The 18,732-nt window shown below is 40.7% G+C and overlaps 1 protein-coding gene and 1 long non-coding RNA gene across 2 annotated transcripts; one reads left to right on the forward strand and one right to left on the reverse strand.

The window, feature by feature from the left end:
* Positions 1 to 4,663: 4,663 nt before the first annotated feature.
* s100z (S100 calcium binding protein Z) lies at positions 4,664 to 12,913 on the forward strand. The gene is made up of 4 exons (XM_034709817.1): positions 4,664 to 4,767; positions 8,189 to 8,475; positions 8,555 to 8,726; positions 12,586 to 12,913. Exons 2-4 carry the CDS (start codon positions 8,393 to 8,395, stop codon positions 12,739 to 12,741), a joined length of 411 nt encoding a protein of 136 aa, XP_034565708.1. The 5' UTR covers positions 4,664 to 4,767; positions 8,189 to 8,392; the 3' UTR covers positions 12,742 to 12,913.
* On the reverse strand, positions 11,843 to 18,715 carry LOC117831222. The gene is made up of 3 exons (XR_004634958.1): positions 18,602 to 18,715; positions 15,595 to 15,768; positions 11,843 to 12,710 (listed from the first exon to the last, which is right to left on the reverse strand). It is a non-coding gene; the product is annotated as an uncharacterized LOC117831222 (long non-coding RNA).
* Positions 18,716 to 18,732: the final 17 nt, after the last annotated feature.

An 18,732-nucleotide genomic window follows, 5' to 3' on the forward strand; every position in this document is an offset into this window, starting at 1 on the left:
TGAGTTTGGTTCTGGTTCGGTTCTGGTTCGGTTCAGGTTCGGTTCAGGTTCGGTTCTGGTTCGGTTTGCTTGAGTTCGGTTCTGGTTCGGTTCTGGTTCGGTTCTGGTTCGGTTCTGGTTCGGTTCTGGTTCAGTTCTGGTTCGGTTCTGGTTCAGTTCTGGTTCGGTTTGCTTGAGTTAGGTTCTAGTTCGGTTCTGGCTCTGGTTCTGGTTCTGGTTCTGTTTGCTTGAGTTTGGTTCTGGTTCGGTTCTGGTTCTGGTTGCTTGAGTTTGGTTCTGATTCGGTTCTGATACGGTTCTGATACGGTTCTGATTCGGTTCTGATTCGGTTCTGGTGTGTTTGCTTGAGTTTGGTTCTGGTTCGGTTCTGGTTCTGGTTGCTTGAGTTTGGTTCTGATTCGGTTCTGATTCGGTTCTGATTCGGTTCTGATTCGGTTCTGATTCGGTTCTGATTCGGTTCTGGTGTGTTTGCTTGAGTTCGGTTCTGGTTTGGTTCTGGTTCGGTTCTGGTTCGGTTCTGGTTCTGTTTGCTTGAGTTCGGTTCTGGTTCGGTTCTGGTTCTGGTTCTGTTTGCTTGAGTTTAGTTCTGGTTCTAACCCTAACCCTGACATTAATCGTAACCCTAACCCTAATCCGAACCCTAACCCTAATCCTAATCCGAACCCTAACCCTAACCCTAACCCTAACCCCAACTCATACCCTAACCCTAATCCGAACCCCTAACCCTAACCCTAACCCTAATCATAACCCTAAACCTAATCCGAACCCTAACCCTAATCCCAACCCTAACCCTAATCCCAACCCTAACCCTAACCCTAATCCCAACCCTAACCCTAATCACAACCCTAACCCTAACCCTAACCCTAATCACAACCCTAACCCCTAACCCTAACCCTAACCCTAACCCTAATCATAACCCTAACCCTAACCCTAATCACAACCCTAACCCCTAACCCTAACCCTAACCCTAACCCTAACCCTAACCCTAATCATAACCCTAACCCTAACCCTAATCACAACCCTAACCCTAATCACAACCCTAACCCTAACCCTAATCACAACCCTTACCCTAACCCTAACCCTAACCCTAACCCTAATCCTAACCCTAACCCTAACCCTAACCCTACCCTAATCCAAACCCTAACCCTAACCCTTATCCGAACCCTAACCCTAACCCTAACCCTAACCCTAATCCGAACCCTAACCCTAACCCTGACCCTAACCCTAACCCTTATCCGAACCCTAACCCTAACCCTAACCCTAACCCTAATCCCAACCCTAACCCTAATTCGAACCCTAACCCTAACCCTAACCCTAACCCTAATCATAACCCTAACCCTAACCCTAATCATAACCCTAACCCTAATCCGAACCCTAACCCTAACCCTAATCCGAACCCTAACCCTAATCCAAACCCTAACCCTAACCCTAACCCTAACCCTAATCCGAACCCTAACCATAATCCGAACCCGAACCCTAACCCTAACCCGAACCCGAACCCTAAACCTTACCCATCCCGAACCCTAACCCTAACCCTAACCCTAACCCTAACCCTAATCCGAACCATAACCCTAATCCGAACCCTAACCCTAACCCTAACCCTAATCCAAACCCTAACCCTAACCCTAACCCTAACCCTAATCCGAACCCTAACCCTAACCCTAACCCTAACCCTAATCCGAACCCGAACCCTAACCCTAACCCTAACCCTAATCCTAACCCTAACCCTAACCCTAACCCTAATCCTAACCCTAACCCTAACCCTAACCCTAACCCTAATCCTAACCCTAACCCTAATCCTAACCCTAACCCTAACCCTAACCCTAACCCTAATCCTAACCCTAACCCTAACCCTAACCCTAATCCTAACCCTAACCCTAACCCTAACCCTAACCCTAATCCTAACCCTAACCCTAATCCTAACCCTAATCCTAACCCTAATCCTAACCCTAACCCTAACCCTAACCCTAACCCTAGGGTCTGGGTTAGGGTTGGGATTAGGGTTAGGGTCAGTCTGAGACCTGAGAGTTTCAACAGTCTCAACATTTTCTGCTGCTCCATGTTTTTGCTGTCTGATCATGTTACCACCGATCAGCCAGTAGAGGGCAGTAAAATCTAATAATCTCAAGTGAAGCTCCAGAGATGATGTTCAGGAATAGAGCAGGGAAAGAAGAGAAATCCAGCTGGATGTAAGACTACAGGATGTGTTGTCATTTATTTACGCTTGCATGTTTGTTATTTACCTGTCTTTATTAGGCTGTGTTTCTTTCTTTCTTTCTTTCTTTCTTTCTTTCTTTCTTTCTTTCTTTCTTTCTTTCTTTCTTTCTTTCTTTCTTTCAGTGGATTGTTCTTAGGTAAGCAAGTCAAACAGATGGTAAATAATTTAATCTTTTATATTTGAATTAATTATTTCACTTTTATTTTTAATTATCAATTTTGCATTATTTATATTATCATTGTTTTTTTATTATTATTTTTTTTTTATTAATTTAATTTAATTTTACCTTATTTTATTTATTATTAATTTGATTATATTTGTATTATTATGTTTTTATTTTCTATTTTACTTAATTTAAATTTATGTTTTCATTAATTTTAATTAATTATTTTTTAAATTTAAACCTCTATAACAATGATTTATTGATCTACTGTTTAATCACTTTATTCTGTTTGTTTGTGTTTATTCTATTTTAACCTTTGCTTTGTATTTTCTTTTTTGCATTGACAGAATTTCTACACTCCTTTCTGTCTATTGAAGGTTTATTCTGTCATCCTAATCCTGCCATGAATCCATATTGTTTGTCAGAGCACTTAAAAAACGTTTTGTTTGTAAAGGTGCAACAGAAATAAAAGTTAATCATAGCCAAGAGATAGAGTTAATCATATTTAAGAAAAGAAAATGCACATAAGTTGACATGCACTGCTCAGTCCATCATGTAAATGTCACATATAGCCCTAAAGGAACTCTGTCTGTCTGTCTGGACTCTGGAGACTCTTTTCTTTGTCCACCAGCTCATATTGGGGCTTTGTTCTCAAACTGGAAAACACGGAATTAAAAAATTGGCTTGGGGTCAAATCTCCAGACATCTCCCACCAGATCTTAAAGAACCGGCCTGTTCAAGATAAGGCTGTCGTCACAAAGAGAAACACAATAAGAGGAGGTCACTTCAGGGCCACAACAACAATAACAACAACAGTACGAGTTGAAACAGACAATTAAAAACAACAAAGTTAGGTTCTGTGTTCATGTCTTCCAAGAAAAGTGCTTCACCACATCTCAAACATGAACCCCGAGGTGTTAGAGGAGACGATGACAGGGTGTCAGACCGCTCTACTCACTACAACAGAAACATATCTGGTGTATACTGCGTGTGACCCTTCAGTAAACCTTTGAAAACCTGAACTTAACTACCAAGGAAGCAGAAGGAGGGCGATGGTCTCCATTCAGAGAATAAAGGCTAATGCTTTCAGCACTCCTCTTTTCAGAAGGTGGTTATTGAATTCAGTCACTTTAGTGCACATAGTGAGAAAACCTCCAGGAGCTTTTTACTCTGATGTTGACTGAGTGAGATTCACAGCTATGATAACACCTCAGACCTCAGACCTCGGCTCTGTCAGTAATGAAAAGAGACGCCTAACATTAACTTTCACTGCAAACCCTTTCAAATGGTCCTTAATGCAACTGATGCAGATAGACGAGTACTGATTGATGTGTTTGGTGCATTAAACAATTCATCAATAATTGAAGTATGAATAAAACAGCTGTAAATATTTGCACTCCTACATTTCATTCATCATAATCTGCCTAAGTTTGCCAATAAGTCACTAATTATTCATTAGTTTTTATTATTTTGTATCATTTTATACTACTTTGGGTGTACATTATTATTATTATTATTATTATTAATATTATTATTATTATTAGTAGTAGTAGTAGTAGTAGTAGTAGTAATAGTAGTAGTAGTAGTAGTAATAATTATAATAATAATAATAAAAAAAAATTAATAATAATAATAATAATAATAATAATAATATAGTAATTATTATTATTATTATCTATTTATTTTTATTATTATTATTATTAGTAGTAGTAGTAGTAATAATAATAATAATTATTATTATTATTGTTATTATTATTATTATTATTATTATTAGTTGTTGTAGTAATAGCAGTAGTACTGGTGATTATTATCATTAATAATAATTATTATTGGTATCATTACATTTAAAATTCATATCAATTATAATATAACTATTCTTTAATAACTTTTTGTAATAATAATGTTTGGTACTGCTATTAATATTAATAATAAAAAGATGTAAACCATTATTAATCATAATAACAATATGAATAATAACAATAATATCCATTATAAGAACAATAACAATAATAATAGCTATTACTTTTTTAAATTATTATAATAATGATATTAATAATATCAATTATTATTATTATTATTATTATTATTATTATTATTATTATTATTATTATTATTATTATTAAATCAGTAACTAGACTCCTTTCCAGGCTTTTTCTCTTTCCTGCTCTGCCTTTATCTACACACAACAAGTTTGGTCCCATGTTAAGCCTGTGTGACTTCATGTGATAACACCTCTGGAGTTATAAAAGGAGGAGAAAGAGCTTCATGTCAGGGCTCATCAACAGGTGCAGAGGTTCAGCCTCTGGAGCACCCTCCACTCAGTGAGTGCTGCACAGAGGACTGAGAGGAGTGACGACCCCAGAGGTCCAGAGTGTGACATGAGAAGGTTTGTTCTTACATGAGCGTGAGACGGGAAGAAAAATGTATTCACAGAGACAGTTTGTTACATTATTATCTTCAGAATGAGATCAGGGTTTATTTCTGAGAAGATTTTTTTAGGTGATTTGTGCTGAAGTAGAAGTCACACACTGCGTAAGGAAAGCTAGCTAGCTGGTTACTGAGTCTTCTTCTGCTGCTTGTTTTATGGTGACTTATTTCTTAGTTATTTCAATGGCGACCTAAATTCTGACTACCTGACTAATGTAAATGTATAAAGGTAATGCTGCATGACAAGTCAAAGGTTCATGGTACTCACCACTTCTCCAAACCACAAACATGAGTTCATGTTGTGAGAGAAAGAGTCGATGGATCCCTGAAGACGATGTTCCTCGATTGAAAATTTCATGGCACCCAATTCAGATAATTCTGTCTGGACTTAAGAGCTGCTGGCGAGGGGAGTCATAGATTCATGACGGAGATTTAAACACCACTTCAAAGTCAGAACTCAATATGGATTCATGTTCAATCTGTAAAATGAAACACAGATACAAGATAAGATAAAGCCGGGAAATTAAAGTGACACGTCATCTGAGAACGAGAACAGATGTATAGTAAAGATAACTCTTCAAACTGGGTTACTTCAACCATCAGAAGTATCCAAGACTTTCAACCGTAGTGGGGATAAATACATTCAACATGAAGCAATAAAAGAGACAGCACAATCTGACTCAACATATTGTTGACTCTGTTGTTCTGGAATCATCCCTCACTATTTCCATGTTGTTGTAACGTCAGCCTGCGTTAAGGTTACATGGTCCATTTCACGCACTGCTTCCTCTCAGCAAGCCGTGAAGCAAACTGTTTCATCAGCTTAACAAATGGAAACTGATTTTTTTCTGCGACAGTGGCAGCAAGTGGAAGAAAAGTTGTGAGCGCACCTGTCAACTGACATCCCTCAGGTGTTGTCTTCAGGAGCCGAGGGTCTGGACGAAGTGTTACTCTTACGCTGTCACTTATGACACGCTGACGCAGGAGGGACGGTCGTGTTAGAGAGCGAACGTCAGACGAAGAATGACTCAGGGTGTGAGCTGCTAGAACTAAAACCTGCAGAGAGGAGATTACAAGGATAAAGCTGGGAGAATCATGGGGAGGAGAGTGAGTTAGATTGAGTTTAAATATTGGACTAAGGCCTCTAGGTCCAGAAAGGTTGGTCCAGAATGTTTGTAAGTCTCTGATAAAAGGATCCTACTTTTTAATAGGGGTAGGACTAAGTTACAATATGACAATCATCATCTTTTAGGAGTATGTTGCATTCTTCAACTCATCAGATATTACCCTGGAGTATCAGAATTATCATAGCAAGCTGCATCCAAGTCACACAACACACAAGCTATCCAACGTGGCCTTATTTCCCCCAATTAAGATGACCCGATTATTGCTTTTAATGTGAAGGATCTTTCAGTGATGGAAGTTTAATTTGTGTTGAGCTGCTTAATATAAAGAGGGATGTTCAGTAACCTGTACAGGTGTACAATTGGGCATTACATCATCACTTAGTAATGTTACATTCAGGTCAATGTGCCGCCTGTTGCTGCTCGTTGTGCTTGAGTTGCTGTATTTTCCTTTCAGCATATTTTTGAGTAACTTTGAGGTTATTCTGCAGAACTCTCTGCACAGTGTTCATCATTATTTCGTGTTTCTGCAATAATAATGAAAATACATTTACACAAAGCGATCATATTAGTCCACTGCTATGTTGATGCGAGTATTGAAACCTTGAAAAATATCTCCCTACGCTCTCTCCATTGGCTTCCAGTCCATCACAGGATTGATTTTAAAATGTACAAGGCCCTTAATGGATTGGCACCATCTTACTCCATGTTTTTACTTCAGCTCGATCACTGAGATCAACCATAGACTGTTTAATTAATGGACGTAGTATCCATGAGGTCACCCATCTGGTTCTGAAGCCGTGTTTTGAAGTCAATCGTCAGCAGCAGCCATATTGGAAATGCTGAAGTTGCCATAACTGCTGTCAAGCTAGTGTGAGGTAAAAAGGCAGGTTTTGAGCCTCCTAGCCAACAGCTACAGGGTTCCCACCTGTCAATCAAGTCAGCTGTGCCTCTCATAATGGAAAACTTGTAATCTTAATATTTTCAAAATTGCTGAGTTATGAAAAAATTCACCCCCCGTACAGTGTGTGCCGATCGAGAAATGAGCTATCCAGACTACACTCGTTTTTTGTACCAGGCTGTAAACATGTTTATTTCTGCTGTAAAGATCGGCTTCTTTGAATGGGTGCCAGCCTCAAGTGGACACTCAAGGAACTGCAGTTTTTAAACACTTCTGCATTGGCTTCAATTGTCGCAGCTTGAGGTCAATCAACCAGTTGCTTCTGGATGTGCCTAAAACTCAAGTTGATTGAGCCTTTGCAGTAGCTGCCCCCGATCTCTGGAATAGATGACCACTTCAGATACAATCAGCCTCCACTACTGAATGTTTTAAATGATTCCTGAAGACCTATTTCTTCTCTTTGTCCGTCTCCTCTAAGTGAGAACATCAACATCCCGACAGATTTCACTTGATTTTACTATTTTAAATAAATATTTTGAGTTGTTTTTTGGTTCTTTTTACCTTGTAATGCACTTTGGCCAACATTGGTTGCTTTAAATGTGCTATACAAATAAAGTTGACTTGACATTTAGAAGAGATACAAATTGTGTGATTAATTTGTGATTAATTGTGAATTATTGTGATTAAAAAATGACATTTGACAGCTCAAATAAGAAACATAATATCCTCAAATTATTTACAGCTCTCTGTAGCTCACAGTGCATTTTTGTAACCCAGACTTTATGACTGTTTTTATAGTTAATGTGTCATTTTTGTAGATAAAAGTAGAATATTCCTCACTGAAATGTAGCGCAGAAGATGAAAAATAAAGCAGAACTTTAATTTGTAATGAATATATAAAACCTTAAATGTTTACATAGGAAACAGTTTATTATTTTTTCTGTGTGTATCAGGAAAATATGACACTGACTGTTGCACGTCAGCTCGAGTGGAGAAAAGAAAAGGAAACAAAAATGGAAACTTGTAGTGTCCCCCGAGCCAAACATGCTACATCTATTTCAGTTCTCAATCCCCCTGTGCAGGGTCTCATTAACAAGAGAGACATGTCTGCTGTAAGTTTCCAAAGATGAGGACACGTCAGGGCCTCAGAAACACAGGGCGACTGTCATACTTTATCATGTCAGCAGTATCAACGACATGTAAAGTAACACATGATTCATGCAGGTAAAGATCGTTAAAGTTAAAAGAGGTTTGAATCATTCATGTGTTCAAAAACAGACATCCATTACTATAATGTGAGAATAAAAAGCTGTATGCATGCTTAAAAATATTGATTATGAACATCTCCACGACAGGCCCTCCATTGATCAAGCATTGCAGCATGCTGGAGTCACTTCAGGGATGTAAGTGATGGAGACTCATGTGTGAAGGCCCATGGGTGCTGCGGGGTTACACTGGTACATGTTTTTCACTTAATGGCCTTGATTAACACCTGGAAAGAAAGTCAGTTACCATGGGCGTCTCACCTGTGGAATTAATTATCCCTGCAAAGATAGAGGATGGCACACCTCGCTTCCTCTCACTTCCTAATAAACAAGCTGTGCCACCGCGTCTCGCCACATTTAAACAGGACTCTAACCAGGTAAGAGCACCACTCCTACAAACGCACTCTGACGCTCATCATATGAAACCTCTGAACACTGAAACTTGTTCTTCTACAGAAAGCCGCAGAGTTCTCCTCGTTCCAGCAGAATGCCGAGCCAGCTCGAGGGTGCGATGGATGCACTGATATCAGTTTTCTACAACTACTCCGGGAACGATGGAGACAAATACAAACTCAACAAGGGCGAGCTGAAGGACCTGTTGACCAGTGAGCTCACTGACTTCCTCACGGTAAAGTTATTTTGTCTTTCTATCATTCTATTGTTGCTTAGTTTTACGTTTCCTGGGAAGAGGTGGGGGATAGACACTGTAAATTGGGAAAAAAGGAGGAGGATGTTGTGAGAAGGGATGCACTGTTTCCACTTTGGTACCATGATGCTCTTGCAGAGTGTTGGAACTGAAGATGTCACCTCACGTTGCTGACATGTTTGGCAGAATAAAACAGAGAGATTGTCCAAGAAAGGAGCATTTTTCACTGAAACATAGAGATAACTTATCAGGCTTTAACCCTGAATTCTTACAAAACACATACTCTCTCTTTATTTTGATTGAATTGTTACTTAATGTTACAGTTAACGTACATATCCGTGCATGATTTATTCATCACATCAAGGCTTGATCGCTGTAACTCTGTATTCTGGTTTGGATCAGTCGCCTCTGCAGCGTCTCCAGCTTGTGCACGATGCTGCTGCACGTCAACATTTCCATTGAATGTTTTTGAGGCTTTAAATGGATTGGCATCTTCCTATCTTGCTGATCTCTTGCACTCATCATGCACCAGTTATAAACCACTTAGGTCAACTCACCAGCTGCTTTAAGATATCCCAAAGTTCAAGGTTTAAAAACTGAGGGGATCAAGCCTTTGTGGTGACTGCTCCTGAGCTGTGGAACAGTCTGCATGTCCACATCTCCTCTCGATGGCTCTTCTTATCTACTCTATATCTTGCAAGTCTTTTATTATAACATTTTGAGTTTTATTCTCATATTTCATCCCTTGTTTTTTTCAGTATGCATGCTCTTTGTCTTTTTATCGGGGTTGCATGTCATCTGTCTTGTCTCCCTGGTTGTGCAGCACTTTAAATGTGCTTTATAAATACATGTCCCTTTGCTAGATTCAGTACAAAGTGGTATTGTGCAAACTTGCACTCAGGTTTTCATGATTATTCAGTCACAGTCAGGGTGTCTTCAGGTTGATTAACCCAAAAATAACAGCTTCTTTTAAAAACAGGAAGCTGTTTTGTACACTAGCTTCCTGAAACCTGGGATTACAAAGTGCATTTTAAACAATACAACAACAAAACAGCACAAGAAAAAGGAAACAAACCAACAATAAATATCATAGATAACACTGGTGTCTGCAAAAGTAGGATTATAAAGAGAACCAGGGAACACAAATGAGTGTTACTGACTTATAAAAGTCAAGATATCAGTTAAAATACGGCAGATATAATAGATTATTGTTGGTGCAACTGTACTTTTGCATTTCTCTGTATGTCCCACTTTATCTTTCCTGACAGTAAACATGTAAATTTGATGATTAAGGCTCGTTTGTCCTTGTCTAAAAGGTGAATTAGTCAAAATGATTTCATAAAGATCACCACGACCTTGTTTGAGGAAATCGTCTCCTCATCGATGCTCTCCAGCTGTTAAAGTGTAACTGCTGTTGGCCCTTTCATCACAGCTCTGCAGAAAATAAAGGATGAGGGGGAGGAGATGGATAAGGTCATTTTAGATAAGCCGGAGACCCTGAGTCTTCATGATAGCGGCGCGGACGAGTCTGCGGTTCCGAATGATTGAGACCAACACGTCAAGAGAAACCATCAGAGGCCACAGGGTCAAATCTCTGTTGCTTTTAGATGTATTCTTTTTATCATCTTCTTGTCCTTCCTCATACGGATGGGAGGCCTCAGGTGCTCACGCATCATCATCAGTGGCCCGTATCCCCTCCAAATATAGACACTCCTGTGATGTCATCAAGTCCCCTTGGGCCAGAGTCACCTCTGAGAATAGATGCAGCCCAAGTGAGGAAACATTCACCTTCAGTTTCCTCCGACAGGAGACTTAGACAGTTGCAAGAGTCGGCTCTGGAGATTCTGATTTATGTGCTGAATTATTTCAGTTTACAAATGATCGATTAGAGATGCAGTCAGTTCTTGATGGTTTGTGTATTATACAGTTAAATCTAGAACATATTCTTGGAGGGCAGCCAGAGGGGAATGGGATTAAATTGTCTTCCATTGCGTTCAGAAATGTGAAGGTTTAATGCAGATGTGAAGCTTTTTCTTGATCCTCTGTTCTCACTATCAGCACGTAAGTTGAGCTCAGTTTACGGTGTCGTTGATAGCTGTGAGGTACAATCAGACACACGCCATGGACCAAATTTGCCTCGACTCACACCCACTCCCTCCGCCTGCCACTTGTTGTCTTAAATGAAGGAGTCTTTTAAATCAAACAATGGAGAAAAGCCCCTTGTTATGCATCTGGCATGTTTTGTGCATTGAAGCAGCCACATGACTCTTCTTGCTGTCTCTGCAGACCGCTTTAAACCCGGCTCCACTCCTCCTGCTGTGTCTGATTGTCTCAGTGTCATATGTATCTCGCTCTGTAATGTACCCTGATGGCCAAATTCCACAAGATCCGTGTCCGGTCCATCTCCGATCCGTCACGGCATCAGATCTGATAGGTTTCTATTCTAGTCAATGTGTTAACTTCCACTGGATCCGCTCCGTTGCATTCCGGCTGCGTCTCTGATCCAGCAGGTCGGAGTCCTCCGGATCAGATACACAAGACTTCTATTGTTGGCGGATGCCGGAGCACGACGCATCAATCTCAACAGAGCAGATGGAGTGGGACAGGAAGTCAGGTTTCACCAAAAGAAAATGAAAACATCCGGTTAATTTTCAGAATAAAACACTCTGTGTTATCACCAGATCGTATTTCACTTAACTACAACAACAAACTAAAGTCATGATGAGCGGAGCCAGGCCTGGAGTCAACAGGTCAGAGGTTTTCAGAGGACCAGAAAGGTTGTCCTGCTGATGGACCTTACATGAATCTGGTGGAAGTCCTGTGTGAGTCTTTGCTGCTGCTCTCCCTGCCTTAGCTTTTCATGTATGCAGATGACGGAGAGGGGAGGTCTGCTCTCCCGGCCTCAGGCTTTGGCATTCCACGTATGCCACCAAATATAACTCATTGCATGTAAATAATAACTCTCTTTGGTGGGAGTGGTCCTGACTTCACTACTATTTTAGACATGGTATGGTATACTGTTTCTAAATGTAGACATGTAATACTTTATACTGTTAATAGAAACATAGATGATGGATTTTAATGGATAGCAATGGAGTCAAACAAACATCAGCTTACATTTAATTATACACAATTTTATCTAAAGGATGGAAATGAGCTGTCATCTTTTTCCTGCCAGCCTGCAGATTCTCTTAAAACTGCATCACATTGGTTACATGTAATATGCAGAACCTCAGTGCTTTTTGCAGACACAACATGTGCTTTAAGTCAAAATAAGTGTGCTTAAAAGATAATATTTAGTTTATGCATACCAGCCTAAAGATGACAAGGTTGGTTGGCTGATAAGTCCTGCAGGATATTCAGCTGCTCAAGTAGATATCCTCCTCACACAGTGTGTCCCGTCTCAGGTTTACCCGCAGAGTGGATTAGTGTTTTACTTTGACCTTTGCCAAATCGAAGGCTTTAATGAACACCGCAACATAAAGATCACTGCTTCCTCCGAGCTTTGAGGGGCTTTTGAAAAAGGAAAGCCGTGTCGTGTTTTTCGATCCTGGAGGAAATGAGCGGAGCACTTAATGTGGTGTGTGATCAGCTGCAGCTCATGCCTCATTTAGCTCAAACATCACTCTGCTCTCCTCTGGACGCCCGGTGGCAGCTCTCGCCTTGAGTCAATATGAAGCGCCAATATCAATCAAACGACTGCAGGAATGTTGCTCATCATACACAGACAGATGGAGCTACTTCTAACCGCTCAAAAGGGGACCAGAAGAGTCCGTAATGTAGACCTTTAAGCCCAAATGAATCAGGATTTAATCATCTTTCTTTTTTGTTTCTGTCTCAGTCTCAGAAGGATCCGATGCTGGTGGAGAAAATCATGAACGACCTGGACTCGAACAAAGACAACGAGGTGGATTTCAACGAGTTTGTGGTGCTGGTGGCCGCCCTCACTGTCGCCTGCAACGACTTCTTCCAAGAGCAGAAGAAGAAAACCAAGTAGATGTCTGTTAAATATGCTGTAAACCACCTGTAAATCAAAACATGTCAAACACACTTTAAAACGCACTCTTTGTCCTTCCTGTTTGTTTTTTGTATTAGCGTCTGTCTTTGTATAGAGTCTGTAGCTGCAGTGAACTACTGACACATATATTAAATATGGAATCTGAAAAATGGACTGGGTCTCGTTACTTCTTGGAAAAATGTGTCGCTGGCAAGAAAAATAAAGTTCAATACATGAGTTTAAAAACTGTGAGGCTGGGATATAAATATATGATTTGCTCTCAAAGCAGAAAAAAGAAGGTCTTGTACTTATTTTCAGCTCAGAGCCGTTAATTAATGACTCAGTTATCTCACCGTCAACCTGACTGGAATTTATATTTTGAGTAATAACATCAGCCTGATATAAAAATAACTCCAATCAGGGAGTGTGTGTTTATTTTGGATGATTCATTTGATGACTTTGACCTTTAAGAGAAAGACTGTTAGATGATAAATGTGCTACAACTACTATTATCCATCTCCCCACTATCATCTCTTTCTCTCTTCATCTCCCTCTATCCCTCTCTCCAACACGGTCTCAGCAGATGAGTGTCTAACATGAGTCTGGTCCTGCTGGAGGTTTCTGCCTGTTAAAGGCATTTAAGTTCTGTCATCTCTAGAATACTATGCTTACAACATGCAGGTCTGCTCATCGTACCTAAAGTCTCTAAAAAAAATAGTATGGGAGGTCGAGGCTTCGGTTATCAGGCCCCTCTCCTTTGGAATGATCTACCAGTCAGGGTCCAGGAGGCAGACACCCTCTCTACTTTTAAGAGTAGGCTTCAAACTTTTCTTTTTGATGAAGCTTATAGTTAGAGCTGGATCAGGCTTGGACCAGCTCTTAGTTATGCTGCTATAGGCTTAGACTGACACACTGGTATCATGTCTGTCCCTCTCTCTGCCTGTCTCTCACTTTAACTCTTCCTATCCCATTAAAGTTACTAACCATAGACCTTTCTGGAGTCCCTGAGCTCCGTTGTCTCGTAGGTTCCTCTGGATCTCTGCTGCTGTGGACGTGCCAGACTCCAGCTGCTACAACTACTACTATCCATCTCTCCACTATCATCTCTCTCTCTCTTCATCTCCCTCTATCCCTCTCTCCAACAAGGTCTCAGCAGATGTGTGTCTAACATGAGTCTGGTCCTGCTGGAGGTTTCTGCCTGTTAAAGGCATTTAAGTTCTGTCATCTCTAGAACACTATGCTTACAACATGAAGGCCTGCTCATCGTACCTAAAGTCTCTAAAAGTAGTATGGGAGGTAGAACCTTCAGTCATCAGGCCCCTCTCCTTTGGAATGATCTACCAGTCAGGGTCCGGGAGGCAGACACCCTCTCTACTTTTAAGAGTAGGCTTCAAACTTTTCTTTTTGATAAAGCTTATAGTTAGAGCTGGATCAGGCTTGGACCAGCTCTTAGTTATGCTGCTTTAGGCTTAGACTGACACACTGGGATCCTGTCACGTACTTGTCCCATTAAAGTTACTAACCATAGACCTTTCTGGAGACCCTGAGCTCCCTTGTCTCGTAGGTTCTTCTGGATCTCTGCTGCTGTGGACGTGCCAGATTCCAGCTGCAACAACTACTACTATCTGTCTCACCACTATCATCTCTCTCTCTCTTCATCTCCCTCTATCCCTCTCCCCAACACGGTCTCAGCAGATGTGTGTCTAACATGAGTCTGGTTCTCCTCAAGGTTTCTGCCTGTTAAAGGAAGTTTAAGTTCTGTCATCTCTAGAATACTATGCTTACAACATGCAGGCCTGCTCATCGCACCTAAAGTCTGTAAAAGTAGTATGGGAGGTAGAGCCTTCAGCTATCAGGCCCCTCTCCTTTGGAATGATCTATCAGTCAGGGTCCGGGAGGCAGACACCCTCTCTACTTTTAAGAGTAGGCTTCAAATGTTCCTTTTTGATAAAGCTTATAGTTAGAGCTGGATCAGGCTTGGACCAGCTCTTAGGTATGCTGCTTTAGGCTTAGACTGACACACTGGGATCCTATAACGTACTTTAACTCTACTTGTCCCATTAACGTTACTAACCATAGACCTTTCTGGAGTCCCTGAGCTCCCTTGTCTCCTAGGTTCCTCTGGATCTCTGCCGTAGACTTCCTGCTGCTACAACTACTACTATCCGTCTCCCCACTATCATCTCTCTCTCTCTTCATCTCCCTCTATCCCTCTCTCCAACACGGTCTCAGCAGATGTGTGTCTAACATGAGTCTGGTCCTGCTGGAGGTTTCTGCCTGTTAAAGGAAGTTTGTCCTTGCTGCTGTAACTTGCTAAATGCTGCAAAGTGCTCTGCTCATGGTGGATTAAGATGAGATCAGACTGAGTCCTGTCTGTAAGATGGGACTGGATCTTATCCGGTCTTGATGTTGGCTCTTTGTTAATAATAGAACATAGAGAACGGTCTAGAACTGATTGATAGGGTAGTATAATACATAAAGAAATGCATTTAAAAGGCAATAAAAACAGAAAGTGAGATTTGAAAAAGTGGAAGAGATGACTAGACTAGACTTAGTCTTTTCTGTACATTGTAATATGTTTTAAAAGTGTCTCATATTTTACAGAGTAGGATAATTCAAGTGATTTATGTTCCACCTTTGTAGTGGTTAAAGATTACAGTGTAATTTTGAAGCTGAATAAATGTTCTTCTGTGTGAAGTGCGTCTGAAATGTCACGTTGTTGGAGTATAAACTGGAGATTCTCTTCAGTGTTGGGTTGAAGTGCAGCTTCAGTGTCCTCTGATGTTGTGCACCATCATGCATGTTTGAGCGTGTCTGCGTTAAAATAAGTGCTCTCGCTTAGCATCCACTTACTGGACATCTGAAGGGGGCGAGGAGGGCTGTGCTGTTGGGAAATGACTGCGTGCTCCATGTCTCGATGACGCATGGCGATCCCAACACGCAGAGACCACCTGGGTCCAGCAGCATCAGCCAATCACACCCACACGGACACGACGTCCCCTCAGGCAGAGATGCTGATACTCTCACCTTGGGGAGGACAAAAGTGAAGACACGCTGCATTTTCCAAGGATTTCCTCTGCGCGTCCCACTTCCCAAAATACCCGACAGACTCTCCATTTTGACATTCTCAGCCGTGACGTGGAGGAAAATTACTGAAGCACGGTACGATGGCGGCGAGTGATGCTTTTAAACACGCAGATGGTGCTTGCACAAACCCTCGCGGTTACAATGCAATTTGTGCCTGATTGGCTGTAATCGAGCCGGATAATCACCCTGTCTCCCTCGGGACGATTCCAAGCTGTAATTATGTGTTTGTTCAGTTTCCAAAAGGTTGCAATCAATCATAAGAATCATCTGATCATTATAGAGTGTGGATATTTACTCCACACACACATGTATATGCAATCATAATCATGTCCTCATTTCCGGTGACTCAACTTCCTGTGGAGACTTTTCCTGCACATGATTAAGTTTGGAGTCTCCTGTGCTGATACAAGTCAGGTAAGCTTTTGGAGACACTTGCAATTAAGAGATACTTAGAACAAAACTGAGAGGGAAGTGTTGTGATGTGTAAGTAGCAGCGAAGAGAAGGAACTGTGTTCGATCTGCAAGAAAATGTTGAATCACTTTAAAAGTTGTATCAGAAAGAAAAGAAAAGAAAAGATATGTGACAAAGGTTTGGAGACATGTTTTTTGACCCCTGAAATAGAGGATGGGGTGCTAAAGTCTCTAAAGTAGTATGGGAGGTCGAGGCTTCAGTTATTAGGCACCTCTCCTTTGGAATGATCTACCAGTCAGGGTCCAGGAGGCAGACACCCTCTCTACTTTTAAGAGTAGGCTTCAAACTTTCCTTTTTCATAAAGCTTATAGTTAGAGCTGGATCAGGCTTGGGCCAGGTCTTAGTTATACTGCTATAGGCTTAGACTGACACACTGGGATCCTATCACGTACTTTAACTCTTCCTGTCCCATTAAAGTTACTAACCATAGACCTTTCTGGAGTCCCTGAGCTCCCTTGTCTCCTAGGTTCCTCTGGATCTCTACCATAGACTTCCAGCTGCTACAACTCCTACTATCTCTCTCCCCACTATCATCTCTCTCTCTCTCTTCATCTCCCTCTGTCCCTCTCTCCAACACGGCCTCAGCAGATGTGTGTCTAACATGAGTCTGGTCCTGCTGGAGGTTTCTGCCTGTTAAAGGAAGTTTGTCCTTGCCACTGTAACTTGCTAAATGCTGCAAAGTGCTCTGCTCATGGTGGATTAAGATGAGATCAGACTGAGTCCTGTCTGTAAGATGGGACTGGATCTGATCCTGCCTTGATGTTGGGTCTTTGATGATAATAGAACATAGAGTACGGTCTGAGGATAACGTTTGTTGTGAATTGGAGCTACATAAATAAAGTTTAATTGATTGAAAGGGATGATGGGAATACAAGCCAGAAACACTTCACCAGACAGAATTAATTTCATCGTTTTCATAAATCAGATAAAAATGATGAGTTAGTTAAAGGAAAGAAAACAGTGAAGACATGAGGGACAAGGTCACAGTTTGTAGAAGTAGAAGAACATTTCTATTTGTATGTTTGTGATTTCAGGACAGCGTCTCCTCACTCCAAGTGTCAGTCCTCCAAATGTAACCGCATCCTGTGATGAATGTATTTGAAAAACGCCTCTGGCTCTCATCTCCCACATGCTGTCCGTCTCTCTGTTTCGTCACTCTGTGCGTCACTGTCAGTGTCATAACTCCTCATTAGGAGTGACCCATGTGTGTGTGAATATGTGTGTGTGAATATGTGTGTGTGAATATGTGTGTGTGTGTGTGTGTGTGTGTGTGTGTGTGTGTGTGTGTGTGTGTGTGTGTGTGTGTGTGTGTGTGTGTGCGTGTGTGTGTGTGTGTGTGTGTGATGGTTTCAGCATTTTCTTGGATTAATTGGAGTCTCAGCTGATGGTGATGAGGTGAAAATTGAGTGACAATTTAATGTGATGTGGACCTGGTGGACAGTGAGGAAAGGTTACACAGCTGCGAGGGGATTAAGTTGGCTTTATATTTAGAGGGAGTGTGTGTGTGTGTGTGTGTGTGTGTGTGTGTGTGTGTGTGTGTGTGTGTGTGTGTGTGTGTGTGTGTGTGTGTGTGTGTGTGTGTGTGTGTGTGTGTGTGTTCAATTAGCGATGGTTTGTATGGTTCATATACGACAGCTGACTGCCAACCCTCAGAATTAGCACTGTGGTTGTTTGATCATTACTGAAACAGGGATTTAACAGAGATCACATGATATCATAACATTAAATATCATGATTGTTTTCATGGCAGGATCAAAATCTGTCCTTGTCATGTCATTTTTCAGACTTTAGAACAACATTTTTAGCACAAATTGTTGAATTTCCTGCATTCTTAATAATTGTACGCACCAATTGTTGCCTTTTCTGCACCCGTTCTTAATTCTGATCTATTCTTGTGTCCTCTTTTGTGTCTTTTGAACTTTCAGTGTTCATCAACAACCGTTTCAAACCACTGTCATTCTGCTCTTGATGTCTTATTATGCATTCTAGTATCTTGGAGTTCTTTTTTTTTTCTATTTTTATTTATTTATTTATTATTTGTTTTTTTTTATACTATATATATATTTTTATTTTTTTATTTTTTTATTTTGTGTTTTGTGTTTTGTGTTTTCCTGTGAAGCACTTAGAAAACAAGAGAGCACCATAGAAATAAAGATTCTCATTATTATTATTCTTATTATAAATACATGAGACTCAGTTTCTGTCACACGTGTGAAAACGAAGGACTCTTTTGCAGGATATCAAGATTTATAAAAAAAAAGAGCAAAATAAAAGGTTTAACAAACTTATTTACTTACTTACCAAGAAAAGTAGAATCCAGAAGGTCCAAAAGAAAACACAAGGGAACCATGAGCAGCAGGAGACGACGTATAAAGACTTAAGGAAAGACTCCTGAAGCAGAGGGGAAACAGAGGAACTAAATACACACAGGG

The sequence above is a fragment of the Notolabrus celidotus genome, chromosome 19 (assembly GCF_009762535.1).
Source record: "Notolabrus celidotus isolate fNotCel1 chromosome 19, fNotCel1.pri, whole genome shotgun sequence".
Lineage (NCBI taxonomy): Eukaryota > Metazoa > Chordata > Actinopteri > Labriformes > Labridae > Notolabrus > Notolabrus celidotus.

Bases quoted from the DNA above. Each gene is read 5' to 3' on its own strand.
- s100z (XM_034709817.1), top strand. From the start codon at position 8,393: ATGGCACACCTCGCTTCCTCTCACTTCCTAATAAACAAGCTGTGCCAC. The intron at 8,476-8,554 runs GTAAGAGCACCA...GTTCTTCTACAG, and splicing joins TTAAACAGGACTCTAACCAG to AAAGCCGCAGAGTTCTCCTC. The intron at 8,727-12,585 runs GTAAAGTTATTT...TTTCTGTCTCAG, and splicing joins AGCTCACTGACTTCCTCACG to TCTCAGAAGGATCCGATGCT.